At 38.6% G+C, this 27,159-nt stretch overlaps 1 protein-coding gene across 2 annotated transcripts; it reads right to left on the bottom strand.

Annotated features, from left to right (window-relative positions):
* Positions 1-1,197: 1,197 nt before the first annotated feature.
* Positions 1,198-27,159, bottom strand: MAN2B2 (mannosidase alpha class 2B member 2). Of its 2 annotated transcripts, none has more exons than XM_015862884.1 (19): positions 27,133-27,159; positions 22,959-23,105; positions 19,316-19,421; positions 17,194-17,366; positions 16,206-16,321; positions 14,946-15,123; positions 13,290-13,488; positions 10,304-10,494; positions 9,556-9,739; positions 8,536-8,669; positions 6,502-6,758; positions 5,330-5,521; positions 4,792-5,044; positions 4,576-4,686; positions 4,294-4,486; positions 3,491-3,643; positions 2,996-3,108; positions 2,325-2,442; positions 1,198-1,432 (listed from the first exon to the last, which is right to left on the bottom strand). In XM_015862884.1, exons 1-19 carry the CDS (start codon positions 27,142-27,144, stop codon positions 1,338-1,340), a joined length of 2,925 nt encoding a protein of 974 aa, XP_015718370.1. In that variant the 5' UTR covers positions 27,145-27,159; the 3' UTR covers positions 1,198-1,337. The 2 variants fall into 2 exon arrangements, with proteins under 2 accessions (XP_015718370.1, XP_015718369.1); XM_015862883.1 differs by lacking the exon at positions 27,133-27,159 and adding an exon at positions 25,533-25,778.

Genomic DNA, 27,159 nt, shown 5'->3' with positions numbered 1-27,159 from the left:
GTGAAAAGAAATCAACCATGGTAGTGCTGTCAATGCATTCACCAAAAGCACCTTTTCAAATGAGGTGAATGCTAATGGGAAAGAGGAACTATTTTCTTCTTAGCCTTAGTTTAGGTTTGCAATGCAAAACAAGGGTCGTGAGTGAACGTTTCTATTGTGATGATAAATAACCAATAGGTACATTTCAGCACTGCAGATGTAACCACAAGTATTTGAGGTGTGTAATAAACCCAACCTTGTGCTGCAATTAGCTGTGACCAAAATGAAGGATGATCAGATTTGGAGCTTTGAACTTCCTGTACCAGTCTCACACCCTCTTTTTGTTTGCTCTCTTTTCTCAGCACACTCCCACAGTATTTCCTATATTTCCCCTTTAGTCCCATGTGTTTCAAGTTCTGCTGGCCAGAAATACAGGTCTGTACATTGCTGTACATAGCACAGTTCATCATTACCACTGCAGAAAGTGTTCAGCTTGATTCTCATCTCAGCCACACGCACTTGTACGGTGAAAAGGTAAATTAAGGGCATGTGAACAGAATTCCACAGTTTCAGCTAAGAAAAAGAACTTGAACACAAAAGCGCACCAGCTACTAGAAAAGCTGTTTGCTGTCTGTTTCCTTTTGCTTGCTGCTCAATCAGGTCTGCTTAGAACTCACACTTACCATCAGTTTCTCTCTAAACACCATCCTTCATAACTAACTAGAACAGAGCAGAAGAATAATGGGATAGTGTGAAGCAAATCTAATCAACTCCAAATCTTAAGAGAGGCAGTTTTAATGAACTTGCCGCACAGGAATACCAACACCACATTCAAACTGAGTTCACAGTAAAGCAGATTTGAGGTTGTTGCCTGAAGGACAAAGTAGCTGAAAGGCACAATGGGGATATAGAAACAGAATGGATTTGGGCAAATCATTATTCTGTGACTGAGAAGCCATCGCTAACAATAAAAGCCCTGAGAAAGGACTCCTGAAGCTACCACAGTAAGAAAGAAAATTCAAGACTAGAGGACTAATGAACCTCTGTCAGCATTCCCAAATCAAACATCATAAAATCAATAGCTTTAAAACCACCCACAGCAAACATGAAATGATTCAAACCACTGGCACTGCCACATTAAGGCCATCTTTGTATTTTCAAATTGAATAAACTTCAGGAAAAAGAATCCTAAGTAATTACTAAAAGTATACACAGGTCAACGGTTTAATAATTAGAGTTTATTCCAAAGTGACATTCTTTTCATTGATAGCAGTAGAATATCTTCGAAGACCATCATTTACGTTTCCAAACAACAATGGAAAGCAATTACATATTCAGTCCTGAAACAAAGTCAGTCTTTATTGATCTTGAAAATACACAAAGAAAGTCCTTATTTCCTTCGGGTGAACAGTTACAGTAAAGTCATCTGAGATCTTTGTGCTATTGGAGAATCCTGCAAGATACGACACAGAAAAATTGGTAACTTATTCAAGAAGGAGCTTTATTTAAATGTACGTATTATTCTATCTCAACAGATGTGTTTTGACCATTCCTTAAGAGACAGTGTTTGAGCAGGTTCTCTTCTTTTAAACCTATAAGTAGCATGGGACTTATGGTGTACTACCATTCTTAATATTAAAATATACACCAATCTACCTACTTTTCATATACTGACTCATACCAGAAGATGTGAGTGAGTCCCCAGTCATGCATTTTAGTTCATCATGAGTAAAAAACAAGCAAGTTCCAAGCTACAGGTCAAGCAGAGCTTGAAACTCACAGCTTGCCTGAGCCAAGGTATCTGTAAGCACTTTACAAGGCACATAATACAGTTGTGAGAGTAAGGAAAACGTCCAAGCAACTAACTGGAATGCGAAATGAAATGAGGGCACCTACAGCACTTGAGTGTGAGCCCTAACTGGAATCCTATCCACACAGACCTTTAAGCTGATTACAGAGGAGGATTTTTAACTCCAGCTGTCTGTTTTTCTAGAGCAAAAGGCTAAGCTCAGATTAACACAACTCATCACCGTGTAACAAAATTCATGAAATGTGACTTCATAGAGTAGCTACTTGAATCTGGACAGAGATAGAAAACTGAAGCCTTTTTTGAGTTCAAGAATTCTGGATAAAATAAGCCATAAGAGAAATACTGCAGCCTAGTTCTTACTGGGAATCTTTGCTAATTCTTACTGCTTGCAGACTATGCTACATACTAGGTATATGATGTAGATGGAACAATATTTTTTTCCATCTTGCAAATATAGAAATATTTTAAATCAGAGAACTCATGGAGCTTCAACAGTCAACAGGAATAAAGACACAAACCACCTTGTTCCACCCACCTTTGCTTTGATTTTGCACAGTCTTCCACTTCCACCGCTTCAAAGTGTTCACATCCCAGGTGCCTGTGAGTGATCTCTCCTCCACTAACTTCACTGACCCCAATTCTTTCAGCAAAGACTGCAAGTAAAGAGTGACAACTTATTGAGACTAGTTTAACAACCACTGATCTAATACACAGATAGACCAGAGTAGAACTTTAGATAAAGCACTGACCTGCTAAGCAGAGCAGCAGAGACTTAAATCTGTCATAGGATACTCCGAGTTGCAACACAAGGACAAATACAGACTCACCTGAACTAAGAAGTAGAGGTGTTGAGAGCTTCCTCTATATTTTAACAGAGTTCTGAGCCTACTAATCTTGCCATTCAAGAATTGAAACTCTTACTGAACTTTTATGAAGAAAACAGAACGCCCTACACCTTGTTCCACCTTGATACTGTCATATTGTCTGCATACTGAGCCTGTGACAGCTTTATCTGAAGTAATAGCTTTTGTGGTACAAGTCTGAATATAAGTAAGATCTGCATTCCTCTAAGGCTAAAGTTACAGTAGCATTTTTATATCCACCATTTGTGAAGTCTGTATCACAGAAGACATTTCATTCCAGAATGAGTTCTCCATGGAACAAGAATACCTTGAGTAGTGTTCTATCCACAAGGATTAGATTTACCTTCAAATTCACCATCACAGGCTGAGACAGCACAGGATCCTCTCCAACCTCATACAGGTGTCTAATTCTTAGCAGGACACGACTGAAGTCTGCATCACCTTGTTTCTGTTTACCTTTAAGAAAAAAAAGCAACCTGAAACAGTTCCTTTCTTACAAAATAAAACCATTTTTTTTTGTTTGTTAGGTTGGTTTTTACTTTGGTTTTAATTTTATTGTGCTTTGCAATTACATTATTTGAACTTATGATCCATTTTTGAAGATTAGCCAGAGTGCTTAGAGCAGGAAGCACCCAGTTCCCCCTGTTAACAGGACATGACACTCACTCACATAGGAGACACTCTAATATCTGAGTAAAGCAATTGTTAACTGCCAAGACAATTAACTGTCTTCATTATGGGATTTAACACTTAAATAAATGCACTACTTACAGAACACAGAAAAATACTGAGAGCTTTTTAAAGCATAACTTTCAGACATGCTTTTGAAAGCACCTACCCATGTGAATGGTGCGGACCTGCTCTGCATGATTAGAGCTGTATCTCCACCCTGGAATGCTCAGAGTCTGGAGATGAAGATTAGGTGGGACTGTTACAGAAAAACTGTGGGCTGATGTCTGCCGAAGTTGCCCAGGTAGCTCTGGTTTATCTCCTCCATGCAAAAGGAAACAAAGTGGACATCAAACATTCATCACGCATACATAAGCCTGGCTAGAGTAACTTAAAGAGATTTTTTTGTTCTCTGCCAAGGCAGATCTAAAGCAGATGCTGTGCTCTCTCCTCTGAGGTCTTCTGAGATACAAAGCAGAAGGAATCTACGTGCTGGAGAAGTGTATTAAAGCTTCCAACAAAGCAGATTTCAATGCAGTCTGATGCTTTTATTCCACTACCAGGTTTCAGTTTTAGTTATTCAGTCAAATATTTCTGAAAGAATGACTCAGAAAAGATCACCAAAGACTCAGCATCCAGGAAGCTGATATATGGTACACTAAGCTACTATGCAATAATTCCCTGTGTGGACATTTTGTTCTCGTTGCATACTCTACAATTTTTTTTCTCCTCTAAATGCAGAGATAATTACATAACAAGAAAAACATTCTTGGAAACACTTGGAAAGCATCCATATCTGAAATTAATGCAAAGTAATTAACGGTCTCTAAACCTGCCTTCAAACTCTCTGTATACTAACTTCACCACACAGGAGGCTTAAAGTCTGCATTTACAAACTCACGCTATGAAGTCAAAGCAAAATAGATAAACTATTCAGATAGTAAAGATAGCACAGGAGACAGAACAAGTTACCTGAAAACGTTCCAAACATTACAACTGGCCTGTGTTGTAATGCAAGGCCACTTGTCCTATACAAAACATTGGTGGCAGACTTTGTTCCTAAAATAAGCCAAAACACAGGACGAACCACTGAAGAGTCATTCAAAGTAAGATTGTTATTTAGGTCCCACTGAAGATTGTTCCATAGTCTCCTGTGAAGCATCACCTGTGTTGAGAAGAAGTGTCACAAAAAACCCAAACAGCCACAAAGCTATCCTCTCCTAATAAAAAAACCAACACAACTGCATTTGTTACCTCCACTTGTCCATTCCCTTGACTTGAGACACCATGAGCTCTTTCTGCAAGCAGCACCAGCCTTGTGGTATTATCTTCAATGTAGGCAGTCTGGACCATAGGATAATAGTTCTGAAAAAACATAGTAATTCATACTGTATTAATAGCAATCTAGATAAAAGTGATGGAGAACGAAGATAAAACACCATCTAGTTTGGATTATGCCTTGGCACCTACCCGTGCTATTGTGTTATTGACATACGCCTTGAATGGTCTCTTCTGAATCTGGAATCCATTATCATCAGTGTAGAGCAGCTGCCCAGTGTTCAAATTTGTGGTTGTTCTCAGAACTGCCTCACGATTTACTTCCAAAGGTCCAACACTGTATTCTTGCTCTATCCTATGACAAAGCAACTTCCCATCATAGCCTTCTGGTACTGAATACATCCTTGTAAATACTGCATGTGTATAATACTGAGCAGTAACATTGCTGTAAAAATAAGAAGGATTATTAATTATTATTTATAATTACATTATAAAACAGACTACTAAGATAACTCCGAACAATCTTCACCTCCCTCCCCAGGTGATACGACTTATCTAAAAGGAAGTGCTTCCTTAGCATCATGCTTAGCAGATGCACAATTCTGTTCTCATCTGAAACCTTCAGAGTACAAGAACTCCACTGTGTGGAGGAGGAGCTACACAGAACGACTCTCATACATCAACAGAGGACTACACTTTCAAGTGAAGTGAAGCTGTAATGGAGCTGCACCTGAAGAAGTATTGCCGTATCTCTGTCACTAAGTTTCCAGAGACCACTTCCATCCCAACTGCTTGTGATACTGGAATGGCAGAAGCATTAGGGGCAAATAAGTAGTTGTCTGAAATGGGTCCTTTTGTAACATTTCCATTCACATGGTACTCAAGGAACTCCTGGGTCACCTGGACAGACTGGTTTGTCTCCCTGTGAACCAGAGAAGAAAAAACAAGAACTGCATTACCTACAAACACATTTTGTACATAACAGATGGAAAACTGGAATAAGGTTGTGAAAATAAGAAAAACCTGTTTTCTCAAACAGAGGAACTCATTAGATAAGACTAACGAAATAAGGACAACAGAGAATTAAAGCACACCCCATTAAGACATCTGTCAGTGTATAAATAAAAGGATTTTCACACATTTTTTACTTCCATAACATAGGAGCGCCTTAAAACAGAAACAGTACCCACATTAGGTCATGTTTTGAAGTACAAGTGAGAGCTGCTATAGGATCAAAAACGAGATGCTGCACAGAAATGAGGAACACCTCTACTTAACAATGAGCAATCAGATTAATTCATCTGATGTTGTAGCTAAGAAAACCTGTGTGGCAAAGGTTTCCATGTTTAACAGTTGGTAACAAGAATATAGTGGCAACAGGGTAGCAAAACCCACACAAGCTCAGCATACTTTGTCTCCTCCTTATGGCTAATATACTTAGGAACCCATTCCATTCTCCACTAAGTCACATGAAGATAATTTAAGATGCTACCTTAATCCTGATCAGGCAAAAAGCGCAGCTTCACTGAAACCTCAAGGAATTGGGCCAGTTCATGTCAGCCAAGAAAGACAAGCTGCAAACCTCACTTTGATCTTGATTGTTCTTTCACTTCATTTGCTTAACTAAATTTGACTAATTCATTCGCCTAAATGTTTGCTTTCAAAATGTTTTATAGTTTCCTGTCACAGAAAGAATGACTTCCAAATACTAGTAACTAGTAAGACCTTAATTATATAATATTGACCTTAATTATATAAATATTGACACATGAATGGCAGAGAAAAAGAAATAATTATGAAGAAAATTTAGTTATGTCTCGGAATTAAGGCACACAATATAGTAGCTGGACTTACTTTTACAGAATGGTTTTACAGAATCTGAAACACAAAAAGCAATCTCACCTGTTTGTAATGCTGTGCATTAGATTAGTGCTTTGATCAAACATGATCTCGTAACAGTTGCCGGACACAGGAAGCAGTTTTTGACTTTGCTGAACTGAATGCATCACGTCTTTCCGCTCGTATTTAGTTGATCTTCCAGTAAACGCAGACTGCTTATCATTTGAGGGCTTAACGTTGTATTTTTTGTAAGTCAGACCACTTAATTCAACTAGGATGTACAGATCATAGATAGAATGGGACTCAGCTGAACTTTGAATCTGTAAGTTAACATATACAACATTGTTCCATTACAGAAAGTGAATTAGCAAGGCAACTGTCCTCATGTGCAGTAAGACCTACACTACAAAAATTAACTTACACTATAAAAATATATTTCTATATAAGCTAGTCTTATGCTTCTTAATTAAATCCATGCTTCTTTAAATTAGTTTAGTGACTTCAGATTAAGCCTAGCTATGCTAGCAAAGAGAAGGTTGCTAAGCACTTTGTAAAGCTGTGACATATTTTGTTGTGAATATAGCATTAAAGATCTTAATCTCACACAGCACAAGGTAATGAGCAGAAATAATCATAACTAAAACTAATCAGTTAAATGACAGAAGAGGCTGAAACATAAAGGAAGCAATTAGTGTGAATATGAGAAAATGGGTGGCAAGAGGAAGAAGCAACCAGGTATACCCCCACCTTAAGCAAGGGACAAGGAGAAGAGGTGAAATCTTGTGGCATATTTTTGTGTAAAGAGAACATCAGTGTTATGTACTATGCAGTACTATGCAGCTCATGCACATGGTACCAAAGGCAGCAGTTTTTGTCAACCCCCACTTCCTCTCAACCATATACTTAGATCAAGGCTCTGAGCTAAAGATTTTTCGCTTGAGGGGAAGGGATGTGCAATATAAATGTACACTGAAACAATCCTGAACTAACTGCACATAACTTAAAAACGGATTTCATTTTGCTTTAAGTGACTACCCATGTGCACTTGGGGGTAACTTCTAGCAAAGAAAAGACTACAGAACAACTCTGGAACAGAGAACTTTTAAGTAAAAAAAAACAACAGTTTGACCTGAGGGCATTCTATGTCCTGAAATAAAAGCTTTAAAAACATTTCAGTCTCCCACTTTTACCTTACAAAGCTAAAATAACTCAGAAAAGACAACCTCTAGGAGGTAAGTGGCTGACAGGTAAGCACGACCACGCACTAACCCAAGAGACTAATGGCTTCCCAGTCAAGGCAATAAAACCTCACACCATCATCATGCATATGTGCTGAAACCCCAGACAGCTGCTGTGTACCTGACTACAGTGTGCCTTGATGCACAGCAGCAGTAATGTGTCACAGATACATGAATAAGAGGAACTCCATCCACCAGGCAAAAGCTGCTGAGTTATACGGCATCTCGGGGACAGAAGGGAGCATCAGGAAGCATATCAAGCCTCTTCAGGCCTTTCTGTGCAGGAGGCATTCCTACAGGTCTTTCAAGCCACTTGGTGATGCACTCTACAAAGCAGACTATCCTGAGAAAGGCTGGTGCTAGTTTTCATGCAAGGCTGCTGTCTTTCCTCCTGGGAAACAGCTGGTCTTGTCATAGAGCTTGACTACAACATAGCATGAGCTGGATTTCCTTGGCAGCTGCTTGTCCCTCATTCCCTTTGGGCTTGTAACTAAGATCCTACTTTTCTAAAATCTCTCTTCTTCTCCAAGGCAAAACGTCAATTGTACAAACAGGACCATTAAGTGGGGAGGGCAGAGTTTATGCCCATAAGGCTTTATTGGAAACAATGTTGTTTGTTTGATTATTATTATTATTATTATTATTTTTATTTTATTTTTCAAAACACAGCATTTATGCTAGAATAAAACCTGCCAGGTGGCACACAGCAGACATGCAAAGGAAAAAACACACAAGAAGAGTAGAAAGACTTGAAGTAATCCTTGGTCTCCCTGTAATATAATATATTACCATGTAGGATCAAGTCAGTGAGAACTGGTAAGTGAAAGAAAGGCAACATAAAGAAACAACTTTCAAGTACCTGTGCTGGTACAGAATGTCCCAGTTCGTCATAAACACTCATTGATGAGATGTTGACAGGGACTGCGACAATTGTAGTGATGTTCCAGGCCAGGGGATTATACACAATAACATAATGGTCAATATCTGTAGTACCTTTGTGTAGAGAAACAAGTAAGAACAATCAGTCACTACAATTACGATTTTTAAAATGCGATGCTGAAAAGTAGTTAAGAGATCTGCTTAAGCACAACTACATTACAAAGTTTTAACATAAAGACCTGCAGTAAAACTTCATGATTGGAAGTAGTAGTACATTTCACAGTACTTCATAAAAACCCCTCCTGCTGTAATTTCCTATTATTTACTCTAAAAAAGAGACCCTGCATTCAGCCAGTGGCACCTGAGTTGAATGTAAATGCATTCAGCAAAAATAAGCAGCTTACCACAACTCGCTGTCATGCAGAATTAACTTTATGAGAGTTATACAGAAGATCAAATGAGAAGCCTAATCTAAAAACAGCCCTGTAAAAAACCAAATCAGTCTGTTGTGCAGCCCACGGCACTGCTTATATCTGACAGTTTAAAAAGTTTCCAAAGTCAAGACAAAAAGCAATGCAGCCTTTGGAACAGCGTCTTTAAAACTATTCTACATTTTTATACTCGTTGGCAGTTCATCAGAGCAAGAACTTTTCTTAGCTGTGATTGTGATTCTTACTGCACAGGATTACGTTGTGTAGTAGGCTTAGTTTCATAATTATACCACCCCTCCCTCCTCTCTCTTATACAGCTGAGGTTTGAATGTAGGAGCCAGCTTTGACATTTACACTGAACTATGAAGTTCAGTTTTCAGGTGCTTGAGATCCGAACACTCATTAATTAGTTCAGGCTTAGCACATCTTATACAGCATGTCTTATACAGCAAACATGATTTTCCAGAGGTGGTTGACAAAATGTAGGTGGTAAATATATTGACTCTGAAGGAAACACGGTAATTTTCATAAGATAGGAAAGATACTGGAAAAGCTTTCTTAAAAAGTACCTGGTTTTCCTGAGTCTTTATTGTAAGTATAATAGACCTCTCCACTCTTCTTAGCATTGTTCATATCGAAGATTATGGAAGCCATTAGTTTCTTAACGTTGAACATGCCATACATCAAGTTATCCATGTACATGCTTGTAACTTTGGGAGACTCTGTGCCTGTTATGCCATCATGGTGCTGGACCTTATGTTTAAGAATAGGTTAAAAGGTCAGAATGCAATGCAAACAAATGGCATCTTCAGAATTAAAAAAACAAAACAAAACAAAACAAACACTACCACAATCCAGTAACCCTCTGACAATCCATTTAAAATAATAAAGTATTACAGCTGTACTTCCCAGATTTACATTGAGCCTATTCCAAAGTGCTATACATAGAGGAAAATGGTCAAAGGGAAGATACACACAGACATCCCTCTACACTTTATCATTTTTTTTTTAGTATTTAGACATTTCTGAAGGTATGTATTAGAATTAAAAAGAAAAACACACAAAAATCAAGAATACCACAATGACAGGCTTTTCATTTGCTACTAAGTTCTGTTCAATAACTTAGTTGACAAAACATTTATGACCAGGAAAAGCACTAAGGTATACAAATGTTTAATGGCATTATTGCTAAAACCATATATGTGACACTATAAATGAAGTGTTTCCTATATGCTATATAGGAATATATATATATATATATATATATATATATATATATATATATATATATATATATATATAAAAACCAATCTTTACCTCTGAAACTGCCCATCTAAGGCTCTGAAGCTGCTTTAGCGCTGCATGTTTGCAGATAGAACCTGCTGGGTGTTTCCGGACATACTGTGTAAAAAAGGACTCTCCAGCATAAAGCAGTGAACTCGCACACCTAGCGACTCCTTTCAACATGCTCCGAGAAGTATAAAATCCAGTCCAGGCTTGAAATGGCTCTGTTAAGAGTTGAAGAGATCCAATGAAGGCCAAAATACCATTTCTGTTGCTGCTTATTTGCTGTTCATTAGACTACTACCATACACCTACCCACATGAAAACTGCTTTGTATTACACACCATACATCAAATGGAATAGTTATGAATCCTACAAAGAAGGAGCTATAAATATGCCCTTTGGATAAGTACAGTCTTTCGTACAAGTCTAGGAATGCAATTACTGACACAAAGCTCTTGTCTGCTGCATTAAACTGCATTTGTAAAAACTTTTTTGTGGACCTGCACAAAACACCGTGGAAGTTTCAATAAAGGACATTATGTTTGTAAGTCAGACTATAATCTTTGGTTATTGCCCTCTGTATTCTCCACTGTTAGTCAGATAAAAGGATCTATTTTAAATTTTAAATCTTAAAAATGGAATAGAAACAGTGATGAGATAACACGACCCCATAGTACTCCAAAATGTGCCCTCGAGTGGTTAGTGCAAAATCTTTCAGTGGTTCCTTCGTGCTAATGTCTTTTAGTATCACAAACTAGGAAAACAAGCTATTTGTTTTAAAATTTCCACATCTTTCCTTAGTTGTTTGCTTTTTAAACAGATAAACCACTGATGAATTGGTTTTCCATAGAGAAGCTGCAGAAAGTGCCTTGTAAAGTCTGTGTAAGCAACTGTAGCAATCTGCCAGGATCCTACAATTAAAAGCAACAATTAGAGAATGGGATCTTTGTGTCAAAAACTGTAGGACAAACTCTTTTGCAATAGAAGAAATGCTATGAATCCAACCAGAATTAATTCCTTTTCAAGGTTACAAGCAAGTTTTGCACACGCACCACAGCATAGTGCAACAAATGTAGAATGGAAAAAGAAAATAATTTTCAGGGACTTAAAACTTGAGTTTCCAAGGCATATGTCAGAAGTGACACTGAGCCCAATAAGTGACTCATAATAAAATGACATAGAAAGAATGAGAGAGGATTAATCATCATGAAGCAAAACAGTACGTGGGAGAAAGTGCACTCAAATCTATACTGTAATTGCAAGGCACAGTAAGATGTTTAGGGAAGAGATTGCATCTATGTGTGGGAACCCACATGGAGCATTAAGGGTGCTGCTATTATGCAAGATAGTGACAAGTGACAGCTGCCTGTAAATTACACCAAAAGATACAGGTAAGAGCTCAGAATGTGTAAAAGGCTATTAGCAGTTAGAACTCACAATGTATTTATCAGCAAGTTATTGGATATGACATGATCCCTCAGGGGAAGCGAGTGAGTCAGGGATCAGTCCATGCAATGACTCACAGGAAGAAATGGTTATTTTTATTATTTAAAAATTAAAAGACAAGCTACAGATTATTGGATGTATAAGATATATTTGGGTCATAATAGTCCATAATAGTGATGAAGCAGCCGTAGCTACAATTATGTATAGAAGGTATCTCAATAATTTATCAAGACAATGAAAGAAACTAATGAGTTCTATAACTGAGAAGTTACCTGTTGCCATCTCTCTACATTTGTTGGTTGGTTTTGGTGTTTTTGTTTTTTTTTTTAAGCACTAATATAAAAAAGATTATGGAGTAAATTTACTGGGAAAAGGAATTAAAAGGATGTTGAGTACAGCACACCTTCCTTAATAACTGCCCAATTCTACCTGAAAAGCACAGAAAGTAACAAACAAGGCTTTACGGACCACAAACTGAATTTCTTTCACGTAGTAATAAACCTGTAGGTATGTTCAAATATTAATGGACATTCAGTTCAAACAATCAGATTATACCTATATACATAGAATACACATGATGTAAGCATTAAGTTCTCAGCACCAGTTGTTTCACTTTGATGTTTTACTGCACTAACACAGAAGTAATCTTTGAGCTTTAAGATCACCTTGAGCCCTTCCTTGTTCCCTTGGTTACGTGACTCTTCCTTCAGATTACTCAGTGCCACTCTTCCTATCTATGCTCTAATTTATGCATAATCCTATCTTTTTAAATAGCAACAGTGGGACATTGCTCTGTATGGTAACATAGCCATTTGTTTCAAGGTATATTTTGATTTATTGGTTTCCTTTCAGTTTCTTGGATCCTGAAGCACTGTGTACCTACTATGGGTCATTTTAGAGGAAGAGAAAAATAAGACACGCATTTAATACTATAGGAGACTACAGGTATTTGTGCATTTCTGCTGTTGTGTAGGAGGCAGAGAAAATAACAAATACCAAGTTTTACGTCTACACGAAAGAGATTACTCAAAAACACACACTTCAGGTAAAAGAGAGTCCAAGAGTTTTCCTATTTTCTTATCTTTTCTTTCATGGTTTCTTCCTCCATCCATTGCTGCTAGCTGCCCCAATGGAATATTACAACCACTGCACTGTCTTCCCCATATCACTAAGTTTCGATCAATTTGTCTTAATTTATAGAGCATGGTAATGTAAATAAATATCCCATCCCTGGAAGCGTTCAGTGCAAGGCTGGATGGGGCCCTGGGCAGCCTCATCTAGAGGGAAGTGTTCCTGCCTTTAGATATTTATAAGTATTGATAAGAAATTCTCTGTCTTCCTTGAACTGGGGAGCTCAGATGTGGATATAGTACTCCAGACATGGCCTTGCCTAGGAAGTGAGGAGGGGGAGGAGAACCTCCCTTGCTAACCATGCTCTTGTTAATGCATTGGCCTTCTTGGCCACAAGGGCACACTGCTGGCTTTCTTTATTTCTCATTTTCTCAGTTTCCTTTATTAGCATAATAAGTATGTACAATTGCAGATGTCATGCAGTTGTTAACTTACTTACCTGTTGAATATGGAAGAAAGTCTTGAGAATTCCTTATTTCCCATGTAAGATTTCTGCTATAAACTGCTTGGAAGTAATCACCAACGGTTGCATATTGGACAGTCACTCCAAACTCATCAGAATGCTTGTTAATATAGTCCAACAACAGGTCCATGTTGGAGTACTGAACAGATGCATTGAAGAACTGTTTGTCACAGCCCTGCAATTACAAAAATAGAACAGTAAAATACCTTTGGGTCATGTAATTTAGAAGGATCTTTTTAAACAACAGCCTGTATTAAAGTAATATTTCTTCTGAACTTAATTAACAATAAAGAAGTTATTTGTTACAGAAACCTCAGGTAGGGTTACCTGCCCAGATCAGCTGATAACCAGCTGACATTACAGACAGAGAGAAGCCTGCTGACGTATTGTGTGCAAGAACATGAAATGTGGCAGCAACTGGAAAATGTATGAATATATGACTAGAAAGATCTGTTCTTTTCACACTGCATTTCTCACAGCAGAAAATACCGAACTTCTAGGAGCAAAAAGCAGAAAATAAACTTTAGGAAGTACAGACATGGTGTGAAACGAGAAGTGAATTCTATAGTACAAATGTCACACAGTATGTTGCTGACTCCATATCTTGACCGTAGACTATATGCTCATCCTAATTGCTAAGGGGAGTGATACAGTAAAGCCTCTTCTTTCTTTGAGCATGCTTGCACAACCTCTGACTTCTGTTGAAGGCATCACATTATAACCTACCTGCATGTACAAATGTTTTACAAACAAACAACAAGCAAACAACACCATTATAACAATGCCTTTACTGAACCACAGCAGCTGAACAGGAAAGTGAGACACTCAGCCACAGCATCATGCAACTGTGGCACAAGCAGGAGAGAAGCAAAGCAGTAACTCAAAACTGCATCCACTAGAAAATGCTTGTTCACTTTACCATAACAGATATTCTGGTGAAATATCCATCTTTGAGATGACACATTATTTTTTAATTGTGATTACAAGACCTACGGCATCCATCAAGCTTCAAAAACAGACTGTACAATCAATTTAGGAAAGGTTATTATTTTCTAACAACTTAAATCTTGCAGAAGTATAGCAGTGCTATTTGTACATGTCCGACATGATTAACATAGCAGATTGGTGAAAAGCGTTTGGATGATCCATCTAGGATATACCTGTTTCTAAATAAAAACTAAAGATTTCATAAGAAAATGACAACATGAGTTTGAAAAGATGTTGTCTATCTAATGTTTAGCACATTTTCTGTAATGCTAATGGTTTTTAAAACACAGAATTTTGTTGTGCTAAGCAGTTATGTAAAGAGGTCATCCAAATAGTCAGTACAAAGTGAGGAAAACAGATCATAGTACAGAGTTAGGCAAGAGGTTATCTTTACAACTCTGTTACATCTCTTTCTATATTGAGTAGGCTAGGAGATTTGGTAGACAGTCCACAGGCAGTATGAGGAAGCTCTAATGTTTAGAAGTAATTACTAATCACTTACTAGAAAAACACTTCACAGTCCCATGATTTGTACTCTGTACTTGGGCAGCACACACTGTAGCAGAGTAGCACCTACCTACTGCCCATACTGTACTACTGAGAGGTGGCCACTTCTCAGGCAAACTCTGATGATAATTCACTTACCCACGGCCACAAAACATCATTTGTTCGGAACCAGGCTGCTCTCTCCTTAATGTTTGCCACCATGGCCTGAGCATACATATGGATGTTGCTGTCTGTAACAGGGAGGCTCATGTTTGGGTAAACACAGTCTTTTGGTGGATCTGGGAAAACTGCAAATCCATTCCAATAAAACCCTGATCTAGGTAGAAGAAGAAAATAATAGACCATAAACAAGATTTATTCAACAAACTGAGAAAAACCTCATAAAAAGGTCCTAGGATAAAATATTGGTAGAGGGAATGCAGAACCAAGAAATTCAGCTAACATTTGTTGCCAAAGTTTAGATTTTAGTGTTTATTAGCAGGAAGGACAGGAGGAAGGTTGTCTGTTTTTCCTTCTCTCATTGTAGTTTTCCAAGTCTCTGCTTGCTTGCTTCCATAGAACAAAGAAATCACATAACAAACCAGCTGGCTCTGAAACAATGAGGATGCCACCCCACCCCCCCAAGTAAACTCAGCTTACATAGCGCATATTACTGGATAACAAAGTTTTCAGTTCACAGTTCTCATTTTTTTCTCCACAAAGTAAATGGAAAAGTTGCCTATTCTATACACAAAACGTACACGATCTCAGTCCAATATAATGCTAAAAATCTCTCACAGAAAATCAACTAGCAATAGCCAAGCCCACACTAAGCTTCCTGGAGTTCTTAAACTTTCAGGCAGAGAAACAAAAACCCAGCCCCAATTTGGGCATATCCTGTTTATAGCAACTGATTTGCTCCACATTTTCATCCTATAGTTATTATCTTGATAGGAACTGACACAATTTGTGTGTAGATGAACGTTGTACCTGTGTTCTAAGACTCTTGCTGGTAGAAAAGATTATTTTTAGTCTGTCAACATTTTGAAGTATTTTTAATGCCTGTCAGTAGAAAATGTCACTTTTGAGAATTCAATTGTCAGGTATTGAGCAGATTTCATGCATCATGGTGGGTAGCTGGGGGTGCTTAATAACCCTGACTCAGATCCACAGTCTAGACTTCTCACTGACCTACCACAGGTCTATGACAGAAAGCAGGAGAATGCCATTGAAAGCACACTGTTGTGGGTGGCATCCTCGCCCATGGTATGAGGGTTGGAATTAGGTGAACTTATCTTTAAGGTCATTCCAAACACAAACCATCGTATGATTCTATGAGCACAATCAAAGGAAAGTCTTAAACTCTGACAATATAAACTCTCCAAAGCATATTTCTGCATATTTTTGAAATCTTCAGACCTGTTTGAAAAAGGCAGCTGCGATGGGGTACAGTAGCTGTACTGATCCATAGTATGGGTGAAGATCTCCTGACTTTCAGATAAGGAAGGAGAACCCTGCCATACAAACTGAAGCTTCTGGAAAACAAAAACAACAACAAAACCAATCTCCTTGAGGACAAGCACAGAACTGCCATTTTGGAAGCTTCCTGAAAAGGTTTTCATGGGAAAAGATACTCAAAAGCTCATAAAAACAGAAAGGAAGAATCAGGATTCATTGCAAGCTTGAGGCAGTAAGTTCTGGTTTCATCAAATTCAACAAGAGCCCTGTTTTCCAGAGATGCTTGAATTCCATGCAACACTCATAACAGCTCTGCCTAATGCCCAGCTCATACCAGTCAAAGCCCTTGCACATAATTTAGGGCATAAAATTGTTGACAGACCAAGATAAAACATCATGTCATGAAAAGAAAAATATTTCTATATCTGGAACACTTTGTGCAAGAGAAAGGAGCATTAGAAACAAACTGAATTCAGCACAACAGTGTTCAGCTTCAACCCTGACAGAGTATTATCACTTCTACAGTCACAAATAAGTGTTCCAAGCTATGACAGTCACTGCCCCAAACACAAACTCTACACTTTAAATCTGTGTATATACAAAACAAGATACCAAAGATTTTCTTGTGGGAATGTGAAATTAATTCTAAAAGATTACAATTCTAACATGACCACTTATTCCTTGACAAGCTGCCCACATTTTGCATCCTTCTCAAGCTAGACTATATTTTTGTCCTTGGCCAAAAGTCATGAAGACATTACTGACAGTACTGTACAGACACAGCGTACTTTTCCACTACCACACACAATATTAGAGAAGTATTTCAGTTACATTTAGAGAAGAAATACCTATGTTTTCTTGCACAAATCAGAGAGGCCTTTCATAACGTCATGCTTTAGATTATTATATGTACATACTGTCACGGGTTCCGGTCCTCCAGTATTTTTACCTTGTTTTTCTGCATGTCAGCCTTCAGGTCATAGTCAATTCGAGAGATAAGATGAGCGTTAAAGCCAGCAAGAGCAAAAAGAGTTGGTGTTGTAGCTGAGGCTCCAAAAGGATCAACATGCCAAGAAAACTGAGGTCTGATCCCAAAAGTTTCATATAAAAAACCATGGCCCTCTGCAAAGCAAAATTTGTTTATATTAGGTGCACTCCTACAAGTTCATTCTCTAAAAGTAATATGCGTGTAGTATGACTTATATAGCACTTATAGGATAGCTCTTTGTTGCTGTTTTCCAAAGCATTTAGAGCCTCACAATGACAGTATTTATTTTGCTATGCCAAGTATATCTTATTAACATCATAAAGGATGAATAATAAATGGGAACTAGACAGGCCTCAGAAACAGTACCTAAAGACAGATTAGGTTAAGTGTAGAAGGTTGATGCTGGAGTTTCATTTCGAGTTTGCTAAAATCATTCAACCTATTGTCAGGAAACGTTAGTCTCATATCAATGACAAAAGAACAAAGGAGGCAGCCAGTAGACAAAACTAACATGAATATGACTGATCATGAAAATAGAAAAAAGACAAAGCTTAACAGCAATATTGTTAAAAGATGTTATTTATAATCAATGTTTTTTAGTATTGAAATGATTTTCAGTAATAAAGAAAACAGAATACACATCAGAAAAGAACAAACAGGATCAATTCAGGCAAACCAATTAAATGGAAACAACCCAACGAACTAAGCAGATGGTCTCACAGAGAACTCTATAACACATCATATGGATTATCATTGTCCAAAACAAAAACCAACAACCAACCAACCAAAACCAAACCGAACCTTCCCCCTGAAAAAAAAACCACCCAGATCTTGATTTTATAGTTCTTTATAGCTGTGCACGTAACTACTTGAACATACAAATATATCCTTTCTTTTTGGACTAACTTCGCTCCAAAGATCATGTTTAAAGATCTGAGGGTCCAAGGCACTCTCCTTTCACATCACTCTTCCCATGGTTAATGCCTCTTCTAAGTGAAAACATTAAGAAAAAGTGAGTGAAGGACATTTCAGATGCTGTTTGCTAGATTGTTCACCTAAGCTCAGCTAACTGTGCGGAAAGAAAAGGGATGTAGATCCCAGTCATCCACACTGGCTTTGTCTTTTCAAGGTGTACACAGTTTATATTGCAATGGTACATCTTTATTCTCTTTCTCTTCCATATACTCCTTTAGCGGAAACAGCAGAGTGCTTTCAGGAAAAAAAAAAAGGGGATATTTTATTATGTTAATATTTGTTTTTCTGGCAAATTAGCTCGTAAATTTGAATAATCCTTTAAACAACATTTACATTTACACACTAAATTAAATTTAAAAAAACTGCTTGTAAATACCATATTTTTAGCTCTCAACCAGTTATAAATACAAGCGTTAGATGAAAAAAAACCAACTCCATCCCCTCCCTCTCCTTTTTCGCCTGTGTGATGTGGTGACTCACTGAGATGGAAAAGCAGCAGCTCCCCTTGTACTCCTGACAAACGTCAACAAGCAAGGAACACAGTATTATTGTGCAGACAGGTTTATCTCATGAAAAACCTGTTATCTGACCCATTATTCTCTGATGTAAGAAACTGTCCACAGCGTAGCCCTAAAACGGGCACAGCGTATCAGCCATGACAGGCCACTGTTTATGCCCTCTTATCCCCTGCCCCCATGTATGCCACTCCCTCATATCATATTCTGGGCATATGCAGCATAACAGTGGTATGAACCTTTCTCCCTCTCCCCTCCTCTCCCTCACCTCTTCAACTATCTTCACTATCCAACTATCTTCACAGGAGCTTCAGCCCTCAAATAGACACAAACCAAAAAGGTCTCTGTCCCAAAGGAGTCTGTAACCTCCCTGTTTACTGCAGATTTTAATTTTTTTTAATGGCAAAGGCTTTTTTATACAGATGACTCACCAGTGAATACAACAAATGAGATACTTAAACCAGTTCTTAAAGAACAATATATATATATATATATATATATTTAAAGCAAACTTGGGGTTGAGAAATGAAAACAAAAAAAAAACCCCAAGGTCATAACAATGAAAAATAAAAATTAAATGCAAATACACATACCCGTCAACTGCAAAATCTGATCATCAATTAGCGTCACAGCTTCATCATGCATCACTTGTCCTCCAATGACAAATTCCAATCGTCCTTCCTGAAGTAACTGATGGACCTATGATATTGAAATTAAGACACAGAACATAAATGTCATTTCAGTCTTCTCTAAATAGGCTGCAAATTCATTTCAATCACAGCATATTACCCAGACAAAACAGCTGTCAAGAGGGCATCTAGGTCATAAGTGGGATAAAAGGCTGTCTGCACTGAGTGCCATCAAAAGCAGAAAAGCATGGGGTTGGGAGGGAAAGCACACTAATGGGTTGCACAGTGCATTGATTTACCCAGCTTACACAGAAACAAGGTAGTGGCACAAAGATGCACCACCATGTAGATACTGCTTCTCAGAATAAAATCATGATGACAGCTCTACTAATCTAAACAACAGGCTCTTGCCCCCCCACACAGCCTAGGATCCTGCCTAAAGACTAAACTACAGTTGGAAGTTTAAAAAAGATAGTATTACTTCTCCTCTTGAAGCCGTCCTCCTGCTGCAGCCATCCTGCCTTAGGAAAGCCATTAGGCAGCTAGATGAGAGAGCGAAATGAAACCACATGCAAGGAGCAATGGCCAGGCTCCTGAGATTTCCTTTAGCTCATGACCTCAGTAAGATCATGAACTTTTTTGTTAACTTCAGCCACTAGAAGCCCAAGTGTATGGTCAAGTGCAGTAGACAGCAAATATGCAGGATAAAGTTGTACAAGTGCGTGTGGAAGGAGGGCAATCACAGTCTCTGTCCCTTTCCAAAAGTCTTTGTGAGGCTTCTGTCTTCATTACAGCTACTTTGCTACCTGGAACTTTGAAGATACAGACTTGCTGAAAGTTTGAGGTATAAATACATATTTTATTTGCCCACCACTATTTGTTTATTGTTAAATATCTGTCATGTAGGATGTCATGTAGGATGGCTGTTCCAGGCCTATTATGTTTATTTCCCCAGGAACCTTCAGTGAATGCCCCTGTGTCTGCTTAGATACGATGCCAGATTGTCAATTCTGATTATAATCATTTCTCTCATTCACAACGTTGTGAAAATGCTTCAGGGCTCAGTATTCATAAATTAGTTCCAGCTGACTGTGGTGACTGATTAGCATGCTGGGAGACCAGATAACTGATATCTGGTGTCAGCACAGAACTGGTCCTGACCTACATGAAAAGCATCTGTGGTTATTATTCCCGATTTGGGTGGATGTCCAAAAAAGATATCTTTGAACCAGACTTTGGACCACAGAAATTTCAATTAAGTTTCATGGAACCACACGGGGGTTGAAAATACTAAAAGAATATTTCAAGTAATTTGAATTATATCCAACTTGAGGAAGGGGGGGAAAAAAAAAAGTAAAAATAGATATCTATATACTCCGCTCCCTTCAATGACTTGAACTGGGAAAAAGAACAGGGGAACTTAGGAAAGAGACATAGCAGTTACGCAAGGAGCAGGCTGTTACAACAGTGGAAAATATCTGCAGACCTTGCAACAACCAGTACTTCCTCACATGGACCCACCCGTACATGCCAGATAAGTAGCTAAATATCTTCCTTCCCCACTAGTTAAAATCCTGAAACATCAAGCCATGGTAAGGAGACAGGAATGGTTCACAAAATAAAATACTGAGAGAACAGGCTGCCAGGAGAAGTTACAGATGCCCCATCCCTTGAGGCCTTCAAGGCAAGGTTGGATGGGGCCATGGTGCAGGCTGATCTAGTGACCAGCAGCCCTGCCCATGGTAGGGGGATGGAGCTTGAAGATACTTAAGGTCCCTTCCAACCTAAACCATTCTATGATTCTATGAACGACATGCACCGAGAATTAGGAGGTTCACATCCAGCTACATGCTGCTGTAATGCATTTCAGTTTACATATTCTCTTGCCCGAACTGTAAAACCAGCTTCAGTATTCAGGGCATACTTGTTACTGATTTGAATACTACCACCAATCTAAAGCAGAGACGTGCAAAGAAAAAATAATTAAATCCTTCATCTCAAGCAAAATACGAAGTTAGGAGAAACCAGCAAAATTAAAACCCAAGGGCTGTACTACAGAAAATAGTTAATGCTGGAGTTCAAGTGGAAAAAGCAGGGCAATAATTACAGTGACCTAATTTCAAGGCCCAATATTTGCAACTTCCTAGTGTTAAGAACATGTCAGTTACCAACAACCATCATAGCTCCTATACATTCAGCGTTTGCCCAACAAGTTCAAGAGAAACTTGTTCTTAATCATTTCAATTTTTAGAAAAGCACCAACTATGAAGTAACCAGAGAGTGGATTAAAATGCAGAAATGTCTCGAGTATCAGGACAAGGAAAGTTAGGGTTGAATCACATATACTAATTTGGTGCTGCTGAGGTCAAATGTGATAAATATTTACTCTTCAGACACCACACAGTAAGAATAAATATTAAGACCTATAGGGAATTATAGGTCTTTTACTTACAGTTTGTGTTACTGCAACACAACATACGTTGAATAAGAACAATCTCCATTAGAAAGAGTACTTTACCACAATGCACAAAGCAGCCCATGCTATTTTCTTAATCCCCACCCTAGATTTACAACACTATTTTTGAATTAAAACTAAGAAAACTTTCTTGCAAAGCATGGGCAAAGAGCAGCCTACGCACTGCAAAGCTGCACACAGGTTGCGAGCTATTTTTTAAATAAGAAACACTGTAGAAATTTCAGAATTTAATGAAGAACTGTGTCTAAACAACTAAACAAACACACAGGTAGGAGGAACATTTCTTACATGACAGGGCTTCATAGAATCATGGAACACTGCAAGCTGGAGGGGACCTACAATGATAATGAGATCCACACAGGATCAACCAGAGATCAAACCAGATGTCTTTACACAAGCTGAAATTTAGCGTACTGCATGTAATATGCTGCTGTTGCCTCATCCTCTAAATGAGGACTTATAGGGAGAGGCACTTGTACCCACTGGTCTAGAGAGGGTTAAACATGATGCACTGCAACCAGACACATCACCATCCACTAGGCTGCCACCCCATCCTTTGATTCCACTATGACTGATTCATAAGAAACCAAATTTCATGAAGTATTTACTAGGAAAAGAATAATAATTCTTGAGTTGTAACTCAAGATTCAAATGGATCATAGCCTATCAATAGAGAATCCCGAGGAACAGCTCTTGTTGCTGAGTCCTTTGCTTTTCCCTTAGCTACACTAACACTGCTTAGAAACAGCAATTTTTTGAACAGCATTTAACTGAAAAGAAAGAAATTCCTTCTTGAGAACAGCGTTATGTTTGAGAGGTATTGGGCACATTCTTTTGGAATCACTTATCTTAAACTGCTGTTCCACCAAATAAGAAACTCATCGATGAAACAAGAATTGCAAAGTGTAAAGAGTCCTCAGTTCAAAGGTTACCACCACCTACTGCTCTGATCTACAGCTTCGGTTTTAACCTCTTGCAACTGCCTTTAGAGCTAAGGTTCTTTTGCAAGAAGAGCTGGATTCAGAGATAACTTAAACAAATGCTGAAGTACTTTGTCCCTTCTTGACCTTTGGAAAAAATAATAAGCATGGATGCTTTGTTAGAAGCACATTTAGCTTCAGTACAACTTACCTGCTGCTTGTGTGTATCCGTGGCTACTGCATCCCACCAAAGCCGAAAGAATTCCTGTTCCACAGCAATAAATTTGCGCTGCTTACCTTTCATTAGCTCTTCAACAACAGATGTGTAGACATTTGCTGCATAAGCATGCATGCTCTCCTGAAAGAAAAAAATAAAGAAACTGTATATAGCTTTGTTGATATTAAAAGGGCTGTTTTGAATGCTCACTGGGCTTTACCCCTTCTGCTCTTTTGATTATTTAGAGCATCAGTAGAATTGCTTTTGCAGAGCAAGCATGCTCTGCCGTGTGTGTATGTTTCTGGTATAACACTTCTGCACAAATGGAAAATTTTACTATTATGGCCCCAGAGGTTTCAGTCATGAAACTCTTAAGACTGAAACAGTAATTTTTTGAGCAACATTTAAGTGAAAATTAAGTTCTTTGTTGTGAGAAGCATCAGGCAGCTGTCAAACAGGATGGAATTCTGTTCTAAATCATGGAGCAGAACAACACAAAACTGGTAAAGGACTCTTAGAACAAATTTGACTGTTGATGAAGAACAATCTGAAGGAGAATCTGCACATCTATTTCATATTGCTCCCATTCCTAAAGCAATTTTGATTCTAGAAGGAGGCCTACGAATTTTACTGGTGTGCAAGCACAGTAACTGTACTCATCAAACAACCTATTACATGGTACGACGCTATCAAATTAACATCATGTTAATTTGAAATCATGCACATTAATGTTTCTTGAATAGGCTTTCCCTTGTCAGAAACAATTCTGTTTGTCCAGATCCAGTCTTCTACCCTTAACTTCAAAGTGGTATTCAACACCTAAAGGCAACAGAAGAGCTCCCAGAAATACCTGTAATGTCTGTTGCAACAGTTTCAGCACCTGACTATAACAGCAGAGCTGTTTTAACATCATCCATATCACTTTTCTGCTTAACGCCACTGCTTCTTGATTAAGAACATATACAACACATCCACCTGAAAGCGTTTAATAGACATCCTTCATCCAATTGAAGCTAATGGGCACGATACACAAAATGTGAACTCACAGTTTTAACTGGTGCTTTTAAAATCTTTAATTAAATTTAATTAATTTAATTTTAGTTTTTAATTTTCTAAGAAAGAAAAGCCTGCTCTGAAATAAGAGCAAGATGATGTGATTCAAATATGAAATTAACTTTTCCTATCTCCTTCCTTTCCACAACTGGAACGCAGCTACCTTGGCTAAAGGTTGTCGTTAAAAAAGGGAAAACATTTCAATGTAGGAGGAACGGTCTAGAATAATTCAGAGCATATGTAAATAATTGCTTGTTCAATGACTTACCCATCATTTCTTAACGACTTCATAAAAAAAAATCAAGGTTATGATTAGAAACTCATTATTATCCAATTTTCACAAAGGGAATGGCCTTCAAGTCTTACTGCTACTCAAATGATTGCTAAATTTTCATTTGTCACTGGCAATCAGCTGCAAGCAATCTATTCTAAAACCTTTATTTACAAGGATTATGACATAAAGCTTAATTTTAATTCTTAATAGTTAAGCAAAATACATTGCATTTTAAGAGCTGATCAAGGACTCTTCAAATACAACACAGTACTAAAATATTCAGAGTGGAAAGGTCCTAAAAATACTTTCTTGATGTGTTTTGGGAAGTAAGATATTATGACTCAAACTCAAGCTAATCAAGAACTCCTACAGAGCCCAGTGGTCTGGGAGTGAATTAAAAACTGTTCTCACAAGCCAGGCCACCTGCAAGCAATAATAATGATTTTTGTTCCAATTCATATCCTCTATCAGCTAAGGAAATGAAACAATAAGCAGTGATAAGACAAAATTGCACTTATTTATACGTAGATTTTAAACTTGTGAAGTGATTTAAGAATTATACTTTGTTTTTCATAGACAGTGGTGAGGTATCCTTCACATCTTCAGTAAGCTATGTTAGTGTGGTGCTGCATTTTGCTTAAGTTAGTACACCACAGCAACAGACTGCTGCCATTGAAGGGAAAAAACAAAGTTTTATTAAACATCCAACACTGGAATTATCCATCAGCACCATAATTACCAGTACATAATGGGGTTCTGATACCATAAATGTTTTCCACATAACAAACACAGAAACGAAACACTAAAAAAAGTAGTATGTGTGAAGCCTAATAACTAAGCAAACCTGTACAGCAGGCTGGGACCACATCCCCAGAGAATTACCTTCAGGCTTCATCTTACTACAGAAGCACGCGAAGGGATGGAGAGTGAAGACTGCCTGTAAGACTGAAGGCTTTTTTTCTTTAAGAAAACCTCACAGGACACAAAACACAGCACTTGGTGAGCACCAATACACCGCTACAAGCCAAGCCCAGAGACCAGCAGCCCCTGAGCCTGCCTCGCCTTCCAGGCCAGCACCCTGGGCCCCAGACAGAAAGCAGGCGCCCAGCCGGCCTCCAAGAAGGCACTGGATAAGGGAAGCCCTCGGGGCTGCTCGCGTTTCGCTGCAGGCCGAGCAGAGAAGGGCAGTGGGGACGGCCGGCCCCGCCATCCCCATACCCCGGCAGCAGCGCTGCGCCCACCTGCACGGTGTACACCCAGCCGACGTCCATGTGGCTGTGGGCGACCACGAAAGCCCGCAGCTCCCCGCTGCTGGCGGCCGGCAGGGCGAGGCAGATGAACAGCAGCAGCAGAGAACCCATGGCAGCTCCACGGCCCAGCCCGGCACGGCCGGCAGCAGCACAGGGCCGGCAGAGCTTCCGCGTCCCGCCCCGCTGCGGTCGGGTCCCGCCTCCCGGCTGGGGCGGCTCCATCTTGGGCGAGCGGTGGCTGGGCCTGGTCCCGGTTCAGCTTACAGTGAGGGGATGCGGGTGCGAGCCCCAGTGGGATCCCAGCCCTGCTATGTGCCTCATATTGGTGCCTCTGGAACTGTTTTGTTAAATAAGATTGCTCAGAAAGGTGTTGAGTTGGGCATTTGATGTGTATCAGTCCTCCCTCCCTCTTTCCATTAAATTCTGAATGAGACAGGAGTTCTTTATTTCAAGCCACGACGCTGCAATATGGATTATGGTCTTTGAGGGCTTTGAAGTAGTATGATTAAGATTTTATTTTATGCGGTTGACCTTCTGATCCCATTTAAATTGGTTTTCTCCCTTGTTTTATCACTCTTAGAAGGATCTGGCCCCTGTGACAGCAGGAAGCCCTTGTGAAAAGAGGAAATTAAAAGCCCATCATTACAAAAACGTTACGTAGGCATTGTAGTTCAACCAGCCTCTGCAGGAATTTTGTCTGCAGTTTCACCTGGTTTTGCCCAATATATCAACAGCCAAAATAGTTCTTTCTCTGATAACTCTTTACAGAGACATCAGTATAATTCGACTATTTTATTGTTAGAAGCATGTAATTTACTGAAACTAGAACCTCCATCTCACAGTCCTGCAACGATAAAAACTATCATGCTTAACTCTTTTTTTTTCCAGCAGTGCAAAAGGAGATCAGCTGAAATTTATATTTGCTCCCACCATCATCTTTATCTCTTGATTTAGCTCTACTGGTTTAACTAGTTTTAGTTGAATCAATTATCTCCAGAGGAAACAATCACAAATAGTTTAAGCGTCCCTCTACAGCTTTACACCAATAAGAAGATAAATCCAAACAGAACTTGCAAATTAATCCGTTTAAATATGCAAAGCACCTGTAGAAACAGACCAAACTTCAAGTAAACTCTGCATTTAGACAGAAAGTCCAGAAGTCCAGAATGGTATTTGTATATTGATATTGATTTGAAGATTTGATTCCTGTATTTCATAAAAAAAATAAGCTTGATATGAATGGATTCTCCCACATAAAGGCCCCTATTACTTAGCAATATTCCCAGATATACTCCCGAATATAATTTTTCCCTAAAATTAAGGGGCAAAGCAGGAATCCTAAGGTTAATTTTATTTAAAATAATGCTTTGTGAAGAGCAATCAAGGTCTGTGTGTACTTTGTAGAGGGAGTTATTATCTTTAAAGACAGCTGAATTAAGCTTTACTAATAGAGCTCTATGAAACTGTGTTTTCCCTCAAATCACCGGCTTAAACCTTTTCAGTTCCAAGAAAGCTATTGCACATCCAGCAAACATATGGCTTAGAGAGATATATATACACACACAGTCTAAATGAAGTGATGTTCTTTTACCTCAGAAGGCATTATGGTCTTCGTAAT

Source organism: Coturnix japonica, chromosome 4 (assembly GCF_001577835.2).
Source record: "Coturnix japonica isolate 7356 chromosome 4, Coturnix japonica 2.1, whole genome shotgun sequence".
In the NCBI taxonomy this organism is placed as follows: Eukaryota; Metazoa; Chordata; class Aves; order Galliformes; family Phasianidae; genus Coturnix; species Coturnix japonica.
The sequence above is the reverse complement of the archived record's forward strand: the minus strand, read 5'-3'. Positions and strand labels throughout refer to the sequence as shown.

Excerpts from the sequence above, each read along its gene's own strand:
- MAN2B2 (XM_015862883.1), bottom strand. The coding sequence starts at position 25,763 with ATGGAGCCGCCCCAGCCGGGAGGCGGGACCCGACCGCAGCGGGGCGGG. Across the intron at positions 19,422-22,958 it reads CGGATACACACAAGCAGCAG|GTCCATCAGTTACTTCAGGA; the intron begins GTAAGTTGTACT and ends TCAATATCATAG. Across the intron at positions 3,644-4,293 it reads AATGTTTGGAACGTTTTCAG|GAGATAAACCAGAGCTACCT; the intron begins GTAACTTGTTCT and ends TTTTGCATGGAG.